The 24243-nt window shown below is 37.2% G+C and overlaps 1 protein-coding gene across 5 annotated transcripts in view; it reads right to left on the bottom strand.

Moving 5' to 3' along the window:
- Positions 1-3039: 3039 nt before the first annotated feature.
- LOC118240420 (4-hydroxy-2-oxoglutarate aldolase, mitochondrial-like) overlaps positions 3040-24243 on the bottom strand; it is a 35285-nt gene continuing 14081 nt past the window's right edge. For 3 of the 5 annotated variants that reach the window (XM_081706069.1, XM_081706068.1, XM_081706067.1), the window contains exons 2-10: positions 23030-23244; positions 22144-22272; positions 18031-18158; positions 10315-10449; positions 9918-10014; positions 5504-5637; positions 3524-3639; positions 3208-3386; positions 3040-3101 (exon numbers count right to left, since the gene is read on the bottom strand). In XM_081706069.1, the coding sequence (XP_081562195.1) occupies positions 3314-3386; positions 3524-3639; positions 5504-5637; positions 9918-10014; positions 10315-10449; positions 18031-18158; positions 22144-22272; positions 23030-23228 (1011 nt within the window). In that variant the 5' untranslated portion in view covers positions 23229-23244 and the 3' untranslated portion in view covers positions 3040-3101; positions 3208-3313. Of the gene's footprint in view, positions 3102-3207; positions 3387-3523; positions 3640-3868; positions 3905-5503; positions 5638-9917; positions 10015-10314; positions 10450-18030; positions 18159-22143; positions 22273-23029; positions 23245-24243 lie in introns of those variants that run through there. The other 2 variants (XM_081706066.1, XM_035520742.2) reach the window with 2 other exon arrangements.

Raw genomic sequence — 24243 nt, 5'->3', positions numbered from 1 at the left:
TAAACTCCTTCCACACTCTTTATTCTTTGCTCTCGCATAGTGTTAATTTATAAAATAAAGGATACAACATAGACATATGATGATATTAATGCAAAATACTCTCTTGGAGCCCATGTGTCTTGCAGGGGTCCCAGTGAAAAAGAACCTGAATTTGTTTAAGTCACCCATCCACACTTTCCATAAGGCGAAGAGAGCCACAATCTTGGGTCAAGTTGACATGGGCTGATTATGGGTCCTCGAGCAAAATGGTACCTGTTGGGTTGCCAGTTTGTCACTGATGACGTGAGTGAGTATTAACATACATGTATTGGGTAAAGTGCTTGGGGGGGGTCCCTTTAATGGGCAGATTCATTTCCTCAGCCATACATTTTCAGTCTCATTTTAGTTCCATTTCTTCATCTTCACTGACTAATTTTTTTTTTAAACTGTCACCTCAGTTCCCTTGTTCCAACTTTAGCTTTACCTAATAAAAAAAAAAAACACCTCACATATCTGGACTTTCATTTGAATGCTTTTTATTCCAACTCGGTGCATGAGCTGAAGGTTCGTCTGTCCTGTCTCTCTTCTCAGTTGCAGACAATACAATATTTGCAGGTTTCTCCCAGGAGAAAGGCATGCTGGGATTCTAGTAAAGAGCTACACAGGATGTATGAAATGGCAGGAATGCCACACCCTTAGTATGTGTGTGTTCATGTTTCAAATGTGTAAGTAAAACTCTTTACAATGTCTCGTGTAATAAATCAAAATCCTGTAGAATGGATCTTGGGCTGAACTGGTTCTGTTGGCCCTTCTTCGTTACCTAAACAGGTTGGAAAGATGACCATACAATTGCCACAGTCTGCAGGGGTAGTACACCATAAGCAACATAATTACATCAACTCCAAAATCAATACTAAACATTATTCAAATAAATACATAAAATTCTTAAAGTTAAAATTGGGAATTGCTACAGGTTTGAAGGCCAGTTTTCAGTCTGGCAATAGCAAGACCCAAGATCTGCGGTGATGTTTTAATATTCAACTGTGTGCTCCATTTAAACTCAACCCCAAATTATTCTAGTGATTCCAGACTAGATCTTTTTGTTTGGTACAATCAAAAAGAATTGTGGTACAGCATTAAACAGGTTTAGCCCCAGTATTTATAAATGGCTTCTTTGACACACTTACCATCGCTCGACCCAAGATAAATAGATGGTGTCCTGATAATGGAGGAAGACCCATGGATGGTGTCATCTGAACTGACTGACAGGTGACTTTTTTCTCACCATTGTGAGCAGTCTACAGTGGTCTGCTTCAATCTCCTATGAAAATGAAAACAAGGAGTTAACCAGGATCTCACAAGTGCACAAAGCCATTCTTTTAAAACATAACATGAAAGTGCTAGCTAGCTGCAATGATAGTGTGTGTGTGTGTGTGTGTGTGTGTGTGTGTGTTTGAGAGAGCGTGAGTAATATATCCACTTTACCCTAAGCTGATGCAGGTTTTTCATCAGCCCCTTCATTGATTGAAAGATTCCATCCACATTTTTTATCATGCGCTGCCGTATGCTTGCTCGTGATTGGCAGGGCCTCGTTTCATGCCTCAGCATCTCCAGGTGTGAACGGCCTTTTGGTGACTGGCAAGGCATCTCCTGCCCTTCTTGCTGTGAGGACAATGATGTCACTTTCTGCTTCTGACTGGCAGCCTCTAAAGGATCCAAGGATCCAAGGATCAACAGTCTTAGTGTCCTGACTGGCAGAACACAAAGGGTGCAAAAAAGTTGGTAAATATCTGAGCCTGCTAAAATTCTATTTATAAAAACACCACCACCACCACCAGAAATATACTGTTTAACTATCATAGTGCAACAATGACTGTGTAACGGAGTGTAACAAATTCTTACCATCTTGAAGAGCAGCATCAGCCATTTTAGCTCGTCCTCCCACATAACCCTGCCCACCAGTATGCATGTAGGCTTCTGATTGGTCAGTTGGGATAGCTGTTGATCCTTGCTTGGTGGCTTCACTGCCTCCAGAGGCCGAGGAGATGGTCTTTTCTAACAGGTTCTTCCATCTGTGGAAACATCGCTAAAGCCATCAGGTCCCAATTTCTACAACAGCACAATGTTGTTAAAATCATCTGAACATAAATGGCCTGACACCATAAATGTTATCACAAAACAGACACAGCAGTGCTGACTGGTTGACCTTGATGAGAAGACGGTGGGTCAGAGAGAGACAAAAAAACAAACTCACGTGTTTTTCTCAGAGGAAGTCCCAGCCACCAGCTCGTATATCTGTCTCTCTGATGTACTGATCACATACAAGGCCTTGTTATCTGATAGAGAAGAGCAGGTTGTCAAAGAATGTATTCAAACTAACCCAAATGCAATTTCTAACTGGCATCTTAATTTTTTAAAAATAAAATAAAGACATAGTTATTCCAGACCCATTCATCTATTCTGGCTATTCATAGCTGTAAGAATAACTACAAATATACCTGTAGCCACAGATCTGACAAGAGATGAATCCAAGCGAACAACGGGGCAAAAGGGGGTTTTGAGGTCCGTGTTCCTACCCCAAACCCCACCCAGTGAGCGCACTGGACATCGCAAGATCAAACGGTCACCTGAACCCCTTTGGAGTAGCACCAACATGTCTGAGAGAAGCAGAGCATGAATGTCTGGAACACACACACACACACACACACACACACACACACACACACACACACACACAGAGTGAGAATGGACCTGTCAAGTAATCATTTGCAAGAGGAAAAACAAAAATGTATGCAAGCTTGCACACAGATCACTGAAAGCATCCATTCACATTAAAAGTCCTTGAAACATGTGTATACACACGTATGAACATACAGGCAGATGCAGGTGTACACACACACACACACACACACACACAGTTATTCAGACCATGTCATGTGTGAGGTAGCAGGGAACCAAATAACTCCAAGTCAGCATAGCACCATGCTCTCAATAGCTGCATTCCCCAGAGTTAACAGTGATTTGTTCAGCTGTGATGATCTCTTACCGATAGCTTTATCTTTACTAACTTTCCAAGTCAACGGTCCTTCGTGGATCATTTTCTTAGTGGTCAGGTCCAGATTCTACATAGAAAAAGAATATAGTTAATAATTCATACTCTGGATCAGGTGCTCCAAGACCAGAGAAGCTGTTTGGAAGGCAGATGGTGGATACATAGTAAGGCCGTACCTTGAACTGAGCAGCGACAGGACTGGCCTGCCTCTCCAGAGGGGACAAGTCTAGCCTGCGCTGATAACGGCTGAGCAGTCGCCGGTGCTCCGTCTCCCTGACGATCTCATTGACAGCTCGTAGTATCCCACGGCAGCACGCCTGTGCCCTCAGCAATGGCTGCAGGTCTGGAGAACCAGCTGTTGTGGGGGCACATACTAGTGTTAATCCAGGAGAAAGGGTGTGTGTGCTTGCCTCCTTGGTAAGCTGGTATGTGTGTGTATACTGAAGTGTTTTCATGGTTCAATACATTGTATGTGAGGGTTTCTATACATGCCTTCTGTGTCTGTTGATGTTATCCAGCAGCAAGGGGTATTTGGTGAGTCTCTGCATCTCAGACACTAGAAGGTCCTTTAATTGTAGTCGGCGGCAGTGAGGGCTGGCTTCACATTCCTAACACACACACACACACACACACGAATGAGCCAAGGACATCTAAGTCCAAATGTGGATTCTGTTGACTGCAACACCAATTTATACCTAAAACAGCATCACTAGAAGTTATGTGCTGCAATAAAAGTCAAATCTAAAAGACTGGATAGTCTCCAATTCAAAATATGGGTCAACCAATTCATGCATCTCACTCCAGATCAATAGAAGATAGATGACCACATTCAATGGCTTATCGTCATGACAATCATGTGTCCCCTGGAAAAGCCTGTAAGTGTATGGACCAAAAGTGGGAATGCTTAGAGCTGGATTAAAGCAAAAACTTTTCAAACTGCTGACACCCTATTTAACCAAGTTTTTCATTTCTATGCTATGCCAGAAGACATGGTTTCAGAAAGAAGTCTGTAATAAACATCCAAAGCATGAAAGCCATTTACAGACCAACTGGCAGTGACTTTGTATCACTTCCATTCTCTATCCACAACCAAACCAGCAGGTTGTTTGGCCCGGTTTTTGTTATGGTCAGAGTATGCCCAGAATTCTCCATGTAGCACTTCAACAAGACTTGCTATGTGCCTGTCACAGTTTCTCACCCTTTGGCATTATGATTCATATGGCACTTTGTGGTGCTTTTGTTTTTCTGTTTTTGTTCCTTTTCCATAGCATCAATCGCAAAGTGGTTATGTTTTGTTTTATCATGTTATAACATTTTATATATATATATATATATATACACACACACACACACACACACACACACACACACACACACACACACACACACACACACACACACACACACAAACACACACACACATACATACATACATATATATAAATAATTTTTTACATTAAGCCAGTTCCAGCTTTGATTTCACATATATAGGGGTGGCACGATCAGTCCCTCCCAGGTTCTGTTTTCCGTGTTTTCCCTATCTTGTGTTTTTTAGTTCCATGGTTTCGTTTTTCTCCTTCCCTCATTTGATTTTCCACACCTGTCCCTCGTTTCTAGTATTAAGTTCATGTATAAACCCTGTCTGGATCCCAAAGTTTAGGGCTGTTCATTTGAATGGTTGCGTTTATGTGATTGTGAATGTGTTGGTTTGTACTCTGTGTATTCTAGCCTTCGTGTTTCTTAGCCCTGAGTTCTCCCTAGTCTTTGTTATAGCCTGCTTCCCCTGTTTGTCTCCTTGTGTTTGTTTTGTTATTCATGTATCCCCGTACTCTCCATGTCGGCTCTTTGACCCTAGACTGCCTTAACGACTCTGATTTTTGATTTGCCCATAATAAATCTCACTCCTCTCCGCACATGCATCTGCCTCCTTACCGCTCAACGTTATAATGGGGGACTTTTGGCCCATTAAAGTAGAAGTTCAGGGACTAGGTGGAAGATGTTCAGGGACTAGTTCATTAAAATGTCCATTTTTTTCAACTTTTAAACTTTTTTAGGTAGAGTTCCATATAGTTGTCTAATTGTATTTGCCACTGCACATTCGGTATCCTAATGTGACAACATGATAGAGTTAAATAAAGTCTTTCATTATAAAAAAATTATTAAAGGTTTATTTAAAAAATAAATACTCAGGCAGATATGCTAAAAATTACTTTAAGCTGAGAATTTAAGAATCTCACAGCTAGGGTTGAAACCACAATGCCCTATTTCATATTTTTCAATGATGGGGGGGTTCAGATGCCCTGAAGAAAACAATACCCACTAGATGGTACTGAGAGGTTAAAATTTGAAGGTCAGGTTCATGGACTGTGGAGCTGTCATTTATCACCTTGATACCTATACAGCATTCCTATAAAATATCTTCCTCTTACAATGGTGTGCAATGCTGTGTTACCATGGTAATAAAACACTCACTGCTATGTTTGGTTCAATGAGTCGATACTGGAGCTTTCTTGCCTTGTCCCACTCCCCGGATGTACACAGCTGTGCTAGCTCACACACCTCTTGCCCCAGGACATTCGCTAGAGCACACACTCCACCCACAGCACCTTACAAATACAAGAATAGTTGAGGTCAGCCTATAATTGGTTATCACAACAATGTAGTCATTATAATCACTCACCATCATTATATGTAAAATAAATATGCATTGAAACAACTATGACAAATAAATCATTATTAGAACAATATATTATTTGATATATTTACATTTTCAGTATTACATATTTATCTGTACAACAGTACAGATGGAAAAATTTGAAACAGCCTGTGTTTTTCACACAAATTGTATGATGATTGACAAATCCATTGCACACTTAAACATCATTAAAGCCACAGAGTAATGGCATTCCAAAGTGACTGCAGTACTTATTCACTCATCACACTTCAGTTAATAGCGCTCCCTTGAAGATAACTGTACTGAGGTCGGTCACATTTCCCTTTCCCAAGTAGCAAACATTCTACTTGGTGTTTAATACAGTGCATCCTTTAATGTCATGAAAACAATATTTCACTCAATCAACATGTAGATCTCTATCAATATACATCACATACATAACATTTGAGTAATGGTAGGCTTATACAGATAAAGTAAATTACAATGCATTTCTAAATTTAACATTTCAGTCAGTTAATCTGATCCATCCAAATTTTACTTTACACTTGGTAAATGTGTTATTGTGTTCTTCCATGTGAGTAATCACTTCACTGGGGTCATCAGATAAGCACCCTCATTCCTTTGGTGTTTTACTTATAAGCCACAACACCTCCAGATGGCTTAACAGAGACACCTGACATCACTTCTTTCAGCAATTCCCAGAGTCTTTTTCTGCTATTGCTCAAGTGTAAGGAGAGGACAAACTAAACATCTGCCAGTGTAGAAACTTTATTTCATGATTTTTTTAATACTGCATACACATTTCCTGTATTTTCTGATGAAAAAATAAACGTCACTTAGTCTGTAAAGTACCACTTTGTAACAGTTTCTTCAGTTGTTTTATAACTGGTGAGCACTGAAAATATAAAGAAAACATAGTAACAGTCCAAGAGTCTTACATCAAGTATGTTTGACACCTTGATCTCTACCACAAGGAATATAACTAAGTCTAAAGAATAGCCATATTTATATGTAGGCCCTATTATATGTTGCGTGAGGTCAAAGGAATTTAACAACACGGCGAAATCACAAGTAGTAGGATCTGTGGTTTTGTCAAAATAGAGTAGTAGGACCGACCAGTGGGCTTGTTAAAATCAACAGGAAGTAAAATGTAGTCAAAGTCAGTTGTTTTGCAAACAAATTCATCAAATAAATATGTGTTGTGTCTAGGTGTGTGATATAGGACAATCATTAGAACTGATTGCTTGCCTTAATAGCAAAATATTCAAAAGACATATCTTACAATATTGGGGTGGGGCTGATTTGTTTAAAGCATCACTGTTGAGCCAGGTTTCAGTTAGAAAAATAATATCCAACTCATAGTATTCAATTATTTGCCCTATTGTGAAGACTTTGTTAACTGATACAATATTAAGAATTGCAGCATTTAACACATGTGACACCTCAATTTGTCTGCCCAGCTTTAATATAATTAAATTAGATCTAACAGGGCTATAATTAAAGCTGTTGTGGAGCTTATTATCGTGCCACCGGCTATTGCATAGCAGCAGAATAGAAGAATGTGCCATAGTGTAGTAATAGTGATAGCATGGATTCTAACACATCTGTATTCTCGCTCCTTATGGCATGGTGTAACAGTATTTTAGGCTTCGTGGTCTGATGTTAATGGTCATCCACAGTTTGTGATTGATGATTTGTACAGCATTTTGTCTAAATAGTATTGATTTTTATCTTTGTCTGCCTATTGTGTTGAGAAAAAAGCAAATAGTAATTATTGGTGAAATATTTGTTATGTTTGGGCTTATTGTTTTGTTTTTTAATTTATCTGCTCTTCTGGCTTCATTTTTGATTTGACCTAATGTTTTGTTTTTATATGTTTTATTTATTTATTTTTTTGGTTATCTGTTTGGGTATTTTGGATGTATATGTGAAACAAAAATAGAAAAAAAATTTAATCTTCATTTAATGAAAATTAAACATCAAAAACAAGACAAGTGCAAACAGCTAACAAACAAACAGCAATAGAAAGGCATTCACAAAAGGATTCACAAACATAGTTACATAGTTACATGGGCACAATAACCAACCAAGGTTGGAACTAACAGTGGGGTATTTATACACACACTGAAAGAAGGAAGATACAAAGGTGAAGGGGGGACACACTGCTAACATGGAAACAGGAAAGTAACCAGAGGGCACATGGGACACATAACAGGTGGGAAAAAAGCCACATAGTGACACTCACCATAAGGGCAAGGGGGTAGAGGAGGGTACTGTGATAAGCCCATTTATGCATATTGGTTGTGTAGCGTTCTCTTGCCTTACAGTACTTAGTTACTTGAAAGCTGGTGCTGCACTGTGTCTGTTTTAGTGTATATGGTTCCTTTCTGGCATTCATCCTTGTCGTCGCAGGTGGGACATTAGTCTCTATATCAGAGTGTGTCCCATTTGTGTACTACAGATTAATATTATAAAGGTATATACACACACATCATTGTTAGCTGAGAGTCTTTTGACATGGGTTTTAAACTTAAAATAGTAACAGCTGATAATCAACCTTGTTTACATATACGGATAAGACAGCTACATTTAGCTGCCATGAGCTAGCTAATTAGCTAGCTTACAAAGCTTAATTAGCTTAATTACAAAGGCCAAACACTGTGGTAAGTAGCTACTGTGGAGCTAAATCACAAATAAACATGCATTTCAAACAGCCTTCTAAAATAGCAACCATTTATTATATTTAATATAATTATTCATTATTTTACTTTTGTAAAAAGAAGTTGTAGTGACATTTAAACATCCATTCTCCTGTCACCATCGCTGTAAAACTTGTGTCATGGTCCATAACACAGTGACATGCCTTGTGTATTTGTTGTAGCCTACAATGTATCTTTTAGTACCAATTATTATTAGACTATTGCAGACTATTATTACTATTTATAATTACTTTTAGCTATTAGTTATAGTGGGAAAAAGCAAGTATAATTGTGAAGTAAATATACCTGGCCAAGCCACATATATATTTTAAAAAGTCTAGGTAAAATACCTAAAATTGTATTCTATGACACACTTAAATGTTTCTCTGGGCAAAAGTCATAGAAAAGTCATAGAAAAGACTGCTGTTAAGGCGAAATAGCCTACTTTTTGAATAAACAAACATACAAAAAGGGCAGGACATAGGTTATATTATGTTCATAATTGCCTAAAACCCCCAAATTATAAAAAGCACCATTCTAGGTTAAATCCAGTCTTCATTAAAATCTTAAAATGATGTTGTAGAACTTCAGGCTCTCTAAATACAATGTGATTATCCACTGCATTTACAACAATGTGCAGTTCTCTAAATAGAGAACGTAACTGCACATAACATTAATATCTAGCCCACTCACACCAGATATACACAGAAGGTTTGTGCCAACTCTTTCATTTCCTATATTAGAATCCGAAATCAACACAGAACTCTTGTTTATGACAGCCTCCCCCAACCCCCCACCCCCCAGTATGGACTTGGGAGAACCCACCTCCTATTCTTAGCAAATGATTTTGTATATTAACCCTGCCACAGTGCTTCTTGTGCGGTGTGGAATTTTTCCCCCTCAACCGAGGTTAGACCTCAAAAGGAGGGTTAATTTATCTGCACTACTGCAAACAGCTCAAAGACTTTTCTCTTAATTTTGAGTAATGGTAAAATCTTAGCTAACATCTATTCAATGTTAATTGGCAATAGATTAACCCAAGCTTGTGAGGGCAGTCACGCAGCCTGAAATAAGGGTGATCATTTCCCTTCTGTGAAACCGCAGATAAAACTCCCATTCCTGGACATTAGTGCCAGAAGTACAGAATTCCCAGCACATGTGCATTTTGAATATGTGGTATTTACATTTAAAATCTGTTGCTGTTGTTTCCATCATAAGGCTGAAAAGTCTGAATAAATCGTTCAGTGGCACAGTCATTAGATATGTTTAATCATATGTGTGTGACATTATAAAGTGAGAAGGTACTAGTGGATCATGCAATAACTTGTAAGACTAGGCTATACATAAAAAAATTTAAGTTTTATTATTTACTGCACCATTAACATATTCCTCAGAAGGGAAAAAGCCTTACAGCAACTTTAACAACAGACTACATAATTTACCCGATCATGAAATCCACAAACCTCTGTTTTGCATGGAGAAGTCGAGCAAGGGGACTGGGATTAACTCTTACCTACTGTGTATGAAGCCATTAGAAACCCAGCTGATCCTGCCAACACTTGGAAATCCTGTGATCTGGTTTTATGCACAATGAGACCTATTCTTGTAATCTAACCATTATGCAAATGGAAAAGGCAAAAGAAAGAAACCATGAATTCATTTGCATTATAAGTTTGTAATATATGCTTTACTGCAGCCTACAAAGTAATACAGTGTAAGAATTGGAGCTTTGAATCCAATGCTGTACCACGATAAATACTGAATGGTTTATATTCTAAATGATCCTGCATGGGTGACAAAAATTTGATTCTTTTCCACACTTTCCTAGCATTTCCTAGCATTTCCTTTTAGCATGAGATCTGCTAAAGAAATGGAAAAAATACATTATTAAATAAAAAAAAGTGTCTCACATCTCCACCACTGTCCTTGATGCCGATTATATTTGGATGTTGGGATAACTCAATCACAGCACTCACAGGTAAATCCAGAAAGGTACTGGCTGGTACATTGTACAGGACAATGGGTACAGGGCTGGAGTCTGCCACCTATAAATGGTGAAGGGGGAGGCAAACATAACATGAAATTTTACGAAATTATTATTTATCAGAGGTAACTGGAATGTTACAAACTGACAAGCAATGAAAACGTGTCAGCCTATAAAGTGATAAAAGTATACAACCCTGAAAGAAATTAACATTGCCATGAAAAAAAGGTATCAGGGCCTACCTATAAGAGACTTATAAAAACAGTGCCAGGGTCTCTCAGTACAGTATGAACTGTATAATGTATACATGATGGTAGAAGATCCCTCTTCTAAACTGAAGAACAGTTCTTACAAATTCTCCACATAAACCTTATGCAGACTCCTGAAATGGTGCAGGTGCATTGATTCTTTTTATGCTTGAATGTACAGTACCAGCAATAAATTTCTGATAGAGTAGTAAAATTGAAAAATGGTGCCATGTGTATAACCATAGCAACCTCAAATTAAAAGAAGAATGAAAAAGCAAAAAAAAAAAAGAAATCTTATAAAAAAGGTCACATTTTTGTTTTAGTGTAAAAACAACTTTCCTAAAAAAGTAGAATAAATAACTTGTATTTTTTGAAAAACATAATAAATTATTTTTAATGTCATGTGAAAAGTAAAAAATAACTTGCATCTTTTGTAAACAAATATTTCAAATATTGCAATAATCAAAAATGTCAAGAAAATACTGCTAATTAAGAGCAATCTTTCAGCGATACCATCCTATGCACTAGTATACTATTATTTATTTAGGTACTAGGTTATATTATTTTATTTAGGTATTAGGTATGCATTAGTGCCTAGGTTTTTACCAAGAAACACTAGCATGTTTAACTTTTCACATTTTAGGCTAGATCTGAGGCAAGTAACAATGTTTCCTCCTGAACTAAAAAGTTGCTCAGATAGGGAGCTGGTATGCAGGAGATCATTTTTGTCACCTTACTTGGAGTGGGAAAGATGCTTTTTCCACCATTTCAGTGGATTTTCCTCAATATCTAGCATAGGACATCAACTAGCTGCTCAGCTCTGTTTCTAGTCTTTTGCTGAAGCTAACAGTTATAATGCTTTTTTTTCTAATTACAGGACAACAAGTAGCTGCTCAGCTCTGATTCTAGTTTTTGCTGAAGCTGACAGTTATATTGCCTTCTTTTTTTCTAATTATAGGAAAAAGCACACCCTCCCTGCTCGCGCCACATGGTGATCTTTCTTTGCTTTTTCTGAAATAAACATGCACACAAAAACAATTATATTACTGATGATTTCACTTACACTTGAAGATTTTACAAACTTTACAGCTCATGCAAAATTAACAAAAGAAGAGAAATGCCTCTTAATTCTAAACTAAATAATATCCGATTAATAACAGCACATTTTTATTTATACTCTGATGACTCAGTGTAGCATTTTGTTACATTGTAATGTCAATATTACATTGCAACACTAATATCAGGCACACTAACATTAATAAAGGTGCTATATGAACAGATTTTGTTGTCACAGTATTTATTGAGCATGATGAAATTAGCTGTAAATCTTTATTTACATAGCACCTTTTTAAACATATGCTTAACAATAGCACAAAGAAAATAAAAAACACAAGGCATGTAGAATTTATGACACACAAACACAGAAAGAATACAGCAGCAAGTCAGCACCGAGATATCCCCATTCAGATGATTAAATATTGTAGCATTGTGTCTGTTAAGCTCATGTGCACTTAGCGATTGGCAGGTACAGCCTGTGTCCTAAACATTGCTGCCGTGTCCATGCATTGAGCTCTGCAGCTTTGACAACATTAGTGTCACTGTCTGTTGTAATGGCCACAAGTCTCTTCTGAACTCAAGTCTCTTCTGAACGTCTTGAACTCTTCAAGAACTAATAACATTTCTCAGGCCCTGTGCAACCATTTGACGTGTGATCCACTGGAATATTTGCCAGTTCAAAGCATCTGTTACGCTTCCATTCATTGTCAATGTAGTACAAAGAAAGTATGGGTCCATCATCCTACATAACCAGAGATCAGATGTAGCTGTGGAATAGATTTCAGTTGGGCAGCTACATTTTAATGACATTTTATACATTCTGAGCCCTGCAGTTTGAGAAAAATATTTTTGCAAAGGTATAGTACGTCTTTTGTCGAGGGTTTTAATGAGCTTTTAATCGCACTGTAGCTATGGGAGCCATATCCTTCATGATGTAGTAGAAAATGGCATTAGTTATTTCTTTCCATATTCTTGAATCCTTTTCATGCTGCATTACTGAAAGGTGCTTTGTGGAGACATTTGTTGCTGGGTGCTTGTTGCTCTCTCTTTTTGAGCCATGCACTGGTCATATTTGATAATATGATTGCACTCCAAGTGTTGAAAAAGATTCATGGTATTACCTTTGGTTTCTGAAATGCCTTCTCCACAGTGTTTACACACAGTGTTCAGTGTCATCTTCACTAAAGACAAAATATGCCAATGGACATGATATTTTGATTTATTTTTTGGTACAAGCTGCTCTGTGTTTGAGTTCTCCTCCATATTGCTTCCATTTGGCTTATTGGATGGGACCACACATGCTAGTTGTTGTTTTTTTAAATTTATTTAATGAAATAACAAACATGGCCAAGATTGCATCAGTTAGACATTCTGAATGTCAGTTTCGATTCATAATTGCCCAGTCCTATGCAACAGCCAAATTAAGAATTACTTAGTAAAATGTAACTAAAAAGAGAGGGAGTCTGGTTATCTAACTACCCAATCAAAAAGTAACTAAAACTTTGCTAGTCTTCAAAGTTTTTCTGGATTCGGGACAGTTTTAAATAAAAACCAGAGAACTCTTCTTAACAAGTCACTCTTGTTATAATATATAACTGATATAATATCAAAAAATAAGTTGTAGAGAGTCACCAAAAAACTACAACAAAGTTATCTGCTAAAATGTCTGCCAGATTCTAGCAGTCAGCTGCTAGAGGCTACTGCAAAAGCTCTACTCAAGACAAGATTTTTTTGTTTGTTTTTCTATGAATTATAGACTTAAAAGCACTGTAGCCAAACACTACAAAACATTGAAACATCTATCCCAGATGATTCCATAAAACTGCATTTAAAAACAAAAACAAGCAAAGAAATTCCAATACACCTCCAATTATAACTCACATAAAATAATTGCAATAGGAAGCAAGGAGGCTTTGCTCTACTACCAGTGACTATTCTGCTATGGTGGTGGGGGGGGGGGGGGTGCAGGGGCCAGTGCCCCTGTGACAACAAGCGTGGCAACCCTGCAGTGCCCTAAATAAGAAGTGAGTATTCTATTGCCAACAGACAGCCCCTCTAACAACTGGTTTGCTTTACTTATCTAAACTTCTTCCATACACTCCCTTCCAGAATTGTAGATTCTCTGACACTGGCCTTCTTACCAAATCTCAAACATGACTGTCCTCAATGAGAAGCAGATTATTCCATGTCATTGCTATAAAAACCCTGGCATGTACTCCCTTTTCACATATGAATGTGCATACCTTCACACAGCTCTATAAAACTCAAGCATCTAACTAAGTCTTCGTTTCTCTTTTTTGTTTTCACATGCTTGCTATGACAATCAATTGTTTTTGTTTTGAACTTACTTTTGTTAATATATTATTTTTATTGTGTTGCTTGTATTTTAATATTTGTTTATATTTTAAACTTTAAACACATCACTGAGAGTGACAAATGTCCTACAAAACAACATTTTTAAAATCATCCTGGTCATTATTATTATTATTTAAAGTTAACTGTGACATTCCAGTTCTAGTTTTATTGATATATCACCCTATAAATCTAATTTACAGTTTCTTGGAGTTGATCATAGTTCCTGTGTTTTTGTTTGTCTACCTTCTTTTGAAGGATTGTCCACAGGTTCTCAATGGGATTGAGATCTAAGGAGTTTACTGGTCATGGACCCTAAATTTTAATGTTTTGTTCATCAAGAAACTTTTGTTATCACTTTTTCCTTGTGACATGGTGCTCCGTCATGATGGAAAAAGCATAGCTCATCACCAAATTGCTCCTGGATAGTTGGGAGAAGTTGCTCTTGGAGGATGTTTTGATACCATTCCTTATTCATGGCAGTAATCTTTGGCAAAATTTTGAGCAAATTCAGTCCCTTGGATGAGAAGCAACCCCACATATGAATAATTTCAGGATGCCTTACTGTTGGCATGACACAGGACACATAGTAGCGCTCACCTTTTCTTCTCCAGACAGTCATTTGTCCAGATGTCCCAAACAGTCTGAAGGGGACTTCATCAGAGAAATAACTTTACCCCAGTCCTCTGCAGTCCAATACCTATACTTCCTGCAGAATGTCAGTCTGTCCTTGATGTTTTTCTTGGAGAGAAGTGGCTGCTTTGCTGCCCTTCTTGACACCAAGCCATCCTCCAAAAGCCTTCGCCTCAATGTGCGTGCAGATGCACTCACACCTGCCTTCTACCATTCCTGAGCAAGCTTAGCACTGGTGGTTACCCAATGCCATAGCTGCATCCTCTTTAGGAGAAGGTCCTGGTGCTTGCTTGACTTTCTTGGGCGTCCTGAAGCCTTCTTCATTGCCATTGAACCTCTCTCCTTGAAGTTCTTGATGAGTCAATAAATAGTTGAATTAAATCAGCTGCCTTGTCCTCATTATCACTTTCTCCTGACCTAACAAGAAGATCACTGAAATTATGTTAGCAAGCCATTCTGTGGCAGGGCTGAAATGCAGTAATTTTTCATGGTGAGGAATGACTTTGCAATTAATTGCAATTCCTCTGATCACTCTTCACAATCTAGAGTTAATGCAAATTGGCCCCATAAAAACTGAAGCAGCAAAGTTTGTGAAAACCAAAATGTGTGCTAGTCTTAAAACTTGACAAAACACAAGACTAGTTGTGGTTTTGTAGATGTCGCTTTGCTCTTTTGATAACAGAGGGAATAGACGTTGATACTTCAAATCACATACTACTAACAATTGATGTCTTCACTCCACTTTTTAAGTAAGCATATCAGATTTAGGAATTTGAAACAGAATATGAAACCCTGTCAAATGCTGTTTCTGCACTTACAAACAAGTTCACTGTTGACTGTTCTAATTCTGTTATTGCATCTGTGTTGGATCAAGATCCTTCAACATTATGAGCTTTTTTTTTTGTAATTGGCCTCCATCGTACACTAATGAGGTATGTACAATAAACACCTGCAGCAAGCAACCTGAGCACCTGGACTTGTCCGTAGACCAGAATGTATGAGCAACATGTAGTGGAATACAGTGCATCCCTAAGAGCAGCTAGAACCTTGTTAATTACAAAGTATAAAGAATGACAGGGGAAATACCAAGCAGCTTTTCACTACAACTAACAAATTGCTTAAGCCTAATAATGTTTACTGATAGAAATGCAAAAAAATACACAGCAATTTATCTTGCTTTTTCTAGTTTTACTGTTATTAATATTGAATTTATTTCCATGTTGGGGTCCAAAACCTATGTGCATCATTCAGGTCCCACAGCACTTTTAATAAAATGTTTGCTCACCATATTACTAGTAGAGTACATAATTCTCTTGACATAGAATTTATTCCTCCAGAATTTAAGATTGCAGTTATGTCTCCGGTTCCTAAGAAGGATGGTTCTGATGGCTAAAAATACTCAAAGGAGTGGATGCTGTCCAGAGCCAGAATCATATTTAATTTATCAGAGCCTTTTCAAGCTAGTCTAAAGCTAAACACAGCACTAAGACAGGTCATAATTCTGAATGATCTCATTTCAACAGACTCTAGAGCATTAACAATAATACTGCCTGTCCTTACAGTTGTTGTATGCATGCATGTTTTTGGAAACCATTAGTTGTTCTCTTTTACTTTATCAGATGGAAATACTTCTTGGACTATCTGGCACTGTGCTTTATTGTTTCAGATCTTATCTTTCTGGATGTTATTTTTTTTTATTAAGGGTATGAAATCTTCCTCTACACTTGTGTGACAGGGCATTCCTCAAGGGTCTTTCCTTGGACCAATTCCATTCTGTATTTATTCTCACTTGAGCATATCAGTAAATTTGGTTTGGATTTTTACTATGCAAATGATACCCAAATTTATATTTCCATAAAATCTAGTCTGTCTCATTCCATAGCTGTTCTTACATGTTGTCTCAATGAAATGAAGTTTCTTAAACTTAACTGTTCTAAGAATGAGGTTCTGTTAAAAGGTACATTTTCTACTGTTCCTTGGACTCTTGCATAGAATCTTGGCATCCTCTGTGATAAAAGTTAACTTTAAAAGCCCACTTAAAACATAATTTATATAATATCGCTTGGCTGGGGCATCACTAGTCAAGTTTTCCACTAACTAGCCCACAAAGTCATGGCATGTTGGCATTCATATAAGGCCAAATTGTTAAGTTGATTATGGAGATTGTTTACACTATGATGATACTTTTCACTGCTGAAATGTCCTTCAACATAAATGTTCTGTTGATGACTGTGCTGTTGTTCTATGGCAACAATCAACTGGGAATGTGTTAAATTCCTAATTGTAGTACCTATGGTTTGTAGTTTAATTGAATGACCACCTTAATATAAAAGAAACCATCCCAAAATATACACTCTCATTTTGGTATACAATTTTTAATTATTTTTGAACACAGAAATCTATACCTAAACTTACTGTCACATCTCCACACTGCTCTAGATCATCCGGCCAATCCTCTCTGACAGACCGACCAGACTCACCCAGAACACCATCCCCAGTTTACCAACCACATCTGCCCTCATCTAGAACTTCCGTAAATGTTCACTTCTCATCCACACTCTCATTGTGAAGTATTATTTCCTCAGTGGTTAAGGTACTTGACTTGTAATTTGAAAGTTACTGATTCAAGTCCCACCACCGCCGAGTTGCCCCTTAACCCTCAATTGCTCAAATTGTACTCTTTCATAACTGTAAGTCGCTCTGGATAAAAGAGTCAGCTAAATGCCATAAGTGTCTGTTTTTGCGGTTAATTGTTCATGAATTTCTGGTTTGTTCAACTCTTTTGGTGTTTGACTTTTGCCTGTTCCTTGTCATCAATTTTTGGAACGTGTTTTCTGTGCACCTGTTTTTCTGTCCTTGTGATTCATGAGTTATTATATACATATGTAAATTATGTTTTGGAAGAAATGTCAGTGCACCCATGTCCTGTCAATTGCTACACTCCGCAAAGAAGTTTTCATTCATTTTATTCATAACAAAGAAAATTCCTGTACCTGACAAATACTGGCAAATCAAACTGATTCTAATTATTAAGTAAATATTTTTGTTAAGACTTGGGTCTATGTTTAAAGGTCTTAAATTGTGATTTTCAAATGTTTAAAACTTGTAAAAGTCAAAATTGGAAAACAATTCTCTTTGGACCTCCTGACTAGCCCTGGATGTTATGTCAAAGCCCCAGATGTCTCCAAATCTTCTTTTTAAATTCTGGTTTGGTAATTTTCTCTACAATGGTTTACTTTATCAATAAAAATCAGCTTTATCATCTCAACCAGCAAATTATGCAATATTTCTGAAAAAGCAAGGGGAATGTCACATTAACCATGTAAAGAACCCCATCATTATACATAACTTACCTGGATATAGTGGTGAATGAGAGCACTGCCATCCATCCTACCATGATAAAAACATGGTGTCACTACCAGCAGGCAATCAGCACCAGCACTGGCCATATTTTCACTCATTTGGATTGTCGCTTTGGTAGCTTTAACAAGAGAGTTCATTTAAGACTTTGATTAAATCATTAATACATGCCATTTTAATGAAAAATATTAAACCACAGGTAAAAAGATAACTTTGTTCAGTTCATCTTGAATGGCCAAAGCTGAAATGAACAAAATATCTTTCTAACAGGCTCACTGTTGCAACTAGTAATAACAAAAAAAAATCAATCAAAAAAAAAAAACAGCAGCAGCAAGTGGAAAGCACATTTGCATTCATAAGTTTTTGCTAATTATGTCAAAACAGCCAACAATGAAACCACAATAACCTGTTCTGTTTTTCACTCATCTTTGCTTTTCCAGTGGGTCTTATTCTTTTGTCCTTTGTATCTGTTGGTTTTGTATACTGAGAGGAGATGGGGACAGAATTCCAGTAAAAAAAAAAAATCAGCATGATAATGGGACATCTGAATAATTTATTTTGGAATCTGTTTTCATCGTAATCTGAAACATGTGAGATTATTCAGAATCGTGGCATTAGTTTGGCTAGTTTTTTGGTGCCGCTGCAAAGGGTTGTTCTTTATTCCAGAGATCATTCAAGGTGAGGTAGTGTTAGGGGTTTGATCTGCATTCCCTGTGGATGGCGTTTCAGTGATTTTAGGAAACCAGTGTTTGGTCACTTCCTCGATTGGTAATGCCCACTTCCCTCAAGAGTATGCCTGATCAGTGCATGGTGCAGTTTCCAGAGGTGTTCTCACAGTGCACTGCAGTTCACTGGTCCTTATGAAGTACTGCAGTGCAAGTCTAACAAAAATTGCCTCTCTGGATATAAGAGGGCATACACAACTCTGTCACATATACTTGTTATGAGTGGAAAGAAGAAAGAAGGGTTGTGCAACCTTTGTAAAATCGCTGTTACTAACTGATGGGAATTTCTCATCCATCCTATGTGTTAGACAAATACCTGATAAAAGGGTCTGATGTAGCAGTGTTGACAATGCATTTGGCGCATCTTTCTCCAGATTGGCAGGCATAATTGATTACTCTGATCCTGGAATTCCCTGCTTAATTTTTTTGGATACTCTCCATGTATGTTGTTTTGTGAATAAGCTTGTTTCCATGGCTATGTCATGTTTATAATTCTAGCCACTTGTTTATCCTTACTTCCATGTGTTACATCTTAGCCCTTGTATAATATTGTGCACTTTGTTTTTATTTAGTTTATCATGTGTTCCCATACTTTACATATTGGTAAATTGATCCTGGACTGTTGATGCTGACTCTGCATTTGCCCCTAATAAATCTTGTTCTTCTCCGCACATGCATCTGCCTCCTTACCACTCAGCGTTACACCTTTTGATTCTGTACTGAATCTGTACATTATCTGAGTGCACACACAATGTCTTTGCTTTTATTATGGCAGATGGGTTATATTCTTAAAGGTTATGAGTTCTGGTTTACATAATGCACTGGCCACATTTCAGTAGTTTATGAATCAGATGGTGGATTGAAAGTCTGTGTGGTGTATTTAGATAATGTGGTAATATTTAGTGATACATGGGAGCAATTTTACAGGACACCTGTTCCTTATTTAATTGTTTGAAGCACATCTTGCCATTAATTTGGCAAAAGCTGAGTTTGCCAGGGCAACAGTGACCTACCTGAGTAAAGTAGGCAGGTCAAGGCCAAGTGCATCTTCTGCAGGCTAAAGTCCAGTACACACCACCAACCACCAAGAAGAAACTGATGAGTTACCTCGGACATTCTCCTTTTGAGGCTGTTAAAGTTCCTCTTATTTCAGCTCCTCATTGATGGCTCCATGGTTTGATCAGCCATTTAAAATTTAGGTGGATGTCAATTAATTTTAGTTTAACTATTCAGTGATTTGGCTGGGCTTTGATTGGGCTTTGCACCATTTTGATATTTATGTTGGGGGAGTTTTGGTTCCATTGATGGTCTATTATCATGGTGACAATCCTCTGACATTTCTTCATTCTTTGCAGAACCTTAACATTTAATGCCATTTCTTACAGCTTTATGCTTTTGATGTGCACCATATATGTGGATAACTTGATTGCGGACATGTCAGGGGTGCTTGTGTTTTATGATTGTTTGTTTTTGTCATGTTCTCCTGTCTTTAGTCTTCCCAGGGCCAGAGTTTTGACATCTTAAAATGCTGAACTTTCTACTTTTATGGGGGTTTTTTTGTTGGTGTTTGAAGGTTTGTTTTTTTGTGGTATTTGTTTGGTTGTTTTTGTGGGGGCAGGGGTGAGACAACTCTATGGGCCATCTGGCTTATTTTTGCTTTGATTGTTGTACGTGAAATGATTAGGCGGAATGAACCTCATTGGTTGCTGACACAGTGGAGGTCAGGAGTTTTGGGTCTCTTTAAAAAGCTCTTCAGTCTGCAGTCTTTGATTTCTTTTTTTTCAGTTTGGACATTATTGCTGATGGGGACTGCTAAGTTCATTTTAGTAGTGCAATGTAGCATTGTGTGGAAATAGAGTCAATTTTTGACTACAAACACTACTCGTTGCCTCCTTCAATTGTTTGTTACGGACTGGTCTCCAGGTGGTCAACAAAGTGTAACATTTCTTTTAACTTAACCTTTTTTTTTTGCAATTTATCTATTAACTAATTATTTGTTAATTACTTTAATAATTATATAATTGTTTTACACTCATTAATAAAATATGAATTATTAAACATTTATTCTGTTGTTTAACTGTCATTTTTTAAATAAAAAATGCTGGGGTTTTTTTTGTTTGTTTTGTTTTTTTTACAGTTTTCTGGTAAATGACTAAAATATATTTAAACTAAAGCTAGAATGCTAGGCTAACTTGTAGAGAATTGTACACACATGCAACCAAGTATAAGGAACATATTGACACCCCCCAAGTCCAAATGGGAGGAGCCACAGAGAGAACATCAAGGCTAAGATATAGTAATGCAAGTAACGGCAGACCAACAGACCTTGTACTAGTAACAAGATGCAGAAAACAGCTGATAAAAAATCCAAAAAAAAGTAATATGAAAAGTCAAAGAAATATTCAGGAATAACAATGGAAATAGAGAGAATGGGGAAAATTAATACCAAGGTTGTCCCACTGGTGTCAGGAGCACTTGGGGCTATGAATCTAGAGGAGTAGCTCAAATGACAATGTCAGTAAAAATCTCAATCTAAAAAAATGCAATTCTAAAAACTGCAAATAAATAAATAATATAATATAATCTATAGAGGATCTTATCCTGCCATGAAAACAACTCTGCTTCCATGTCCCCCATTTGTCTGAGACACTCCATTCTTGCACGTATTCATGGATGCACCATTCAGCAGAGTGGTGTCTAAATAAACCCATATATATATATACAGAATTAATGTAAATTATTCCCTGAATGGCACCACATACAATAGCAGTCAAAAGTTTGGACACACCTGATTGAATGCATGTTTTAATTGTAATAAAGGCATTTTAATCTAGTGGATTGTGCTTAAATTTGTTTCTAAGAAAATTATAATTTGGGAAAGGTTTTCACCTATATATGAATTCATTTTCAACACACACACACACACACACACACACACACACAGACACACACACACACACGCGCGCGCACACACACACAATGATGCCCCATGAAGCTAGTTAAGAGAACACCAAAAGCATGCAAAGCCTTCATCAAAGTATAGTTACTTCAAAGAATCTAAAAGTCAATATTTAATCACAGCATACTAATATGTGTTATTCCATTGGTTTGATGCCTTCCCTGTTTTTTTCCTGTGGAAAATAGTTAAAGAAACAGAGTAGGCGTGTCCAAGTGTTTGACTGGTACTGAAAATATTTTTCATTTATCCCTTTTTGTGTATAGTCAGCTTTTGAGCATGTCTGTTTAGGAGCCTCATCAATGTCTGACTGTCAAATGTGATTTTATTCCTTTGTTCCTTCCATTTTAGGGTGGATTTCAATTTGCCTTCTAATGATGCCCAAGTGGAAGCAGCACAAAAAATATAAAAGATATACAGCTCACATTCACAGCCAGATCCTGCCATCAGCAACTTGGCTTTAGGCAGTGCCTGTTTAACTCTTCTCACAACCTCGATCCGCTCTTCTGTTGACAGATATGGGTACTCCCCATTAGAGCCCTGAACCACAAGACCTGTCAGTGAAATGAAATATGAAATAAACCCACACAGAATAGAGGCAGATAGTTATTTTTCACATAAAAGTAACAAGTATATTTACCTCAAAATGTACAAAGTTCTGAAATTGTGAATATCTGGAATGTACAGTCAAATATTTGGACACCCCTGATTTAATGCAGGTTTTTCACATTCTTAAAGAAAGTTTAATTCCAAGGTTTATGCATAATTCTTTTTTCAAGACAAAATAAACAGTTCAAAAAGAACAACCCCCTCAAGAGTTAAACTTCAGACTTTAGTCAACCCTAGCCAACACTTGCTTAGCATATGTGGCTACCTCTTTAGTACCAAAACCATCCCATGTGGCTACCATATGAAGCGGGTTAAGAAAAAGCCAAAAGTGTGAAAAGTTGTCATCAGTGGTCACCATGATAAAATTACAATATAACATTATCTTTTTTTTTTTTTTTGGCACTATTTAATTCCATATATGTTCTTTACTCATTATTCTAAAATATGAAAAAAAAAGAGTTGATATATTAAAACACTTAGATTGGTGCTAAATATGAAGGCAAGTATAGCACAAATGATATTAACTCAAATTATCACATTATATTGGGACTTTCTAATTCTTTTAATTTTACACACAGGATCACATTCACATTTTTAACCTCTGTCTGTTTTACAAAGAATTTTAGTTATGTCTACATAAGTATTCCAAAATAAGCATATCAGATAAAGATTTATTTTTAATTATATGACCATTATACTCACCTTTAAAAGGTATGTTGTTATACTTCTGCAGATTTTTATATAGGCTTTGATAATCTACCTCTCCCTTCTGTGTAAAAGGAGTGACTATAGGAGGATAAATTCCACTAATGTCAAGTGTTTGACCAGCACAGTGACTTGATCGTCTCCATAGAGAAGCAATACTTCTTGTGTAGATATTAAAACTTCTGACGGACAACATGCCTCTGATTATGGGTCTGAAAATAAAAGACAGAAAAAATGGAATGAGGCTATCTGACCTTTGTTTCAGTTAATATTTAACAGCAGTCTAAATATTGACAGAATGTTTAGAGAGGAAAAAGTCTTGTGATGACTATGTCATGAGGTTGCTTCATTGGAAAGTCGACCGGATGGGGTAATTTATGTGGAATAGGCGCCGTGGATCAGTGCACCCATGGCCAACTATGCCAACCTACAACTTTTGATATTAGTAAAAATTATGTACACTTGTTTAAAAGTACTGACAGCTGTAAATGTACTAGTTTAAGGATGCTACCACCCTGCTTAAGGCCATTTCCATGGAACCATGCCGCACATCTTAAAGAGTCAATCAGAATATGTCTGATGCATCCAACACATCCAACTGCTTGTTAAAAATGAACTTTTACAGCTTCCACAAGAGCCACTAATTACTCATCTTACCTCAAAACTGAAGATGATTCAGGGAAGAAAGGCTAAAGCAATACCTGCCAGCAAAACCAAGGAAATGGGGATACAAGGTACTTCTCTTTGCTGGTTCTAATGGTGTCCCACACAACTTTGATATATACATAAGGAGAATTGTACAACCCCTTGAAATACCAGATATGGGAGCCAATGGCAATGTTGTCCTGTGCCTGGCTAAACCTATAGCCAAGCACAAGAACTATAAGACCTTCTTTGAAAACATGTTCAGGAGTGTCCCTCTTGTGCTCAGACTGATTCAACAAGGAATTCACTGTACTGGTACTATTCATAGTAACATATTACCAGGCAGCAACATAACGAGTGATGGACAGCTAAAAAAACTGAACAAGGATCTTCTCAAGAAAAAACTGACATTGTTGGAGAAACCAACCTACATGTAGGGAAGTTGTATGACAACCTCTCTGCGACCCTGCTTAGTAACTACACCCAGTCACTGAGGCTGAGAGGTTGGATGGCAAGCAAAAGTCCTTGCACTTCCTGAATACAATATCTGTGACTGCCAGGATCAT

This window comes from Electrophorus electricus, chromosome 23 (genome assembly GCF_041902795.1).
Source record: "Electrophorus electricus isolate QZ-2024a chromosome 23, ASM4190279v1, whole genome shotgun sequence".
NCBI lineage: Eukaryota > Metazoa > Chordata > Actinopteri > Gymnotiformes > Gymnotidae > Electrophorus > Electrophorus electricus.
Note: the sequence above shows the minus strand (reverse complement) of the source record. Positions and strands in the feature narration are given on the sequence as shown.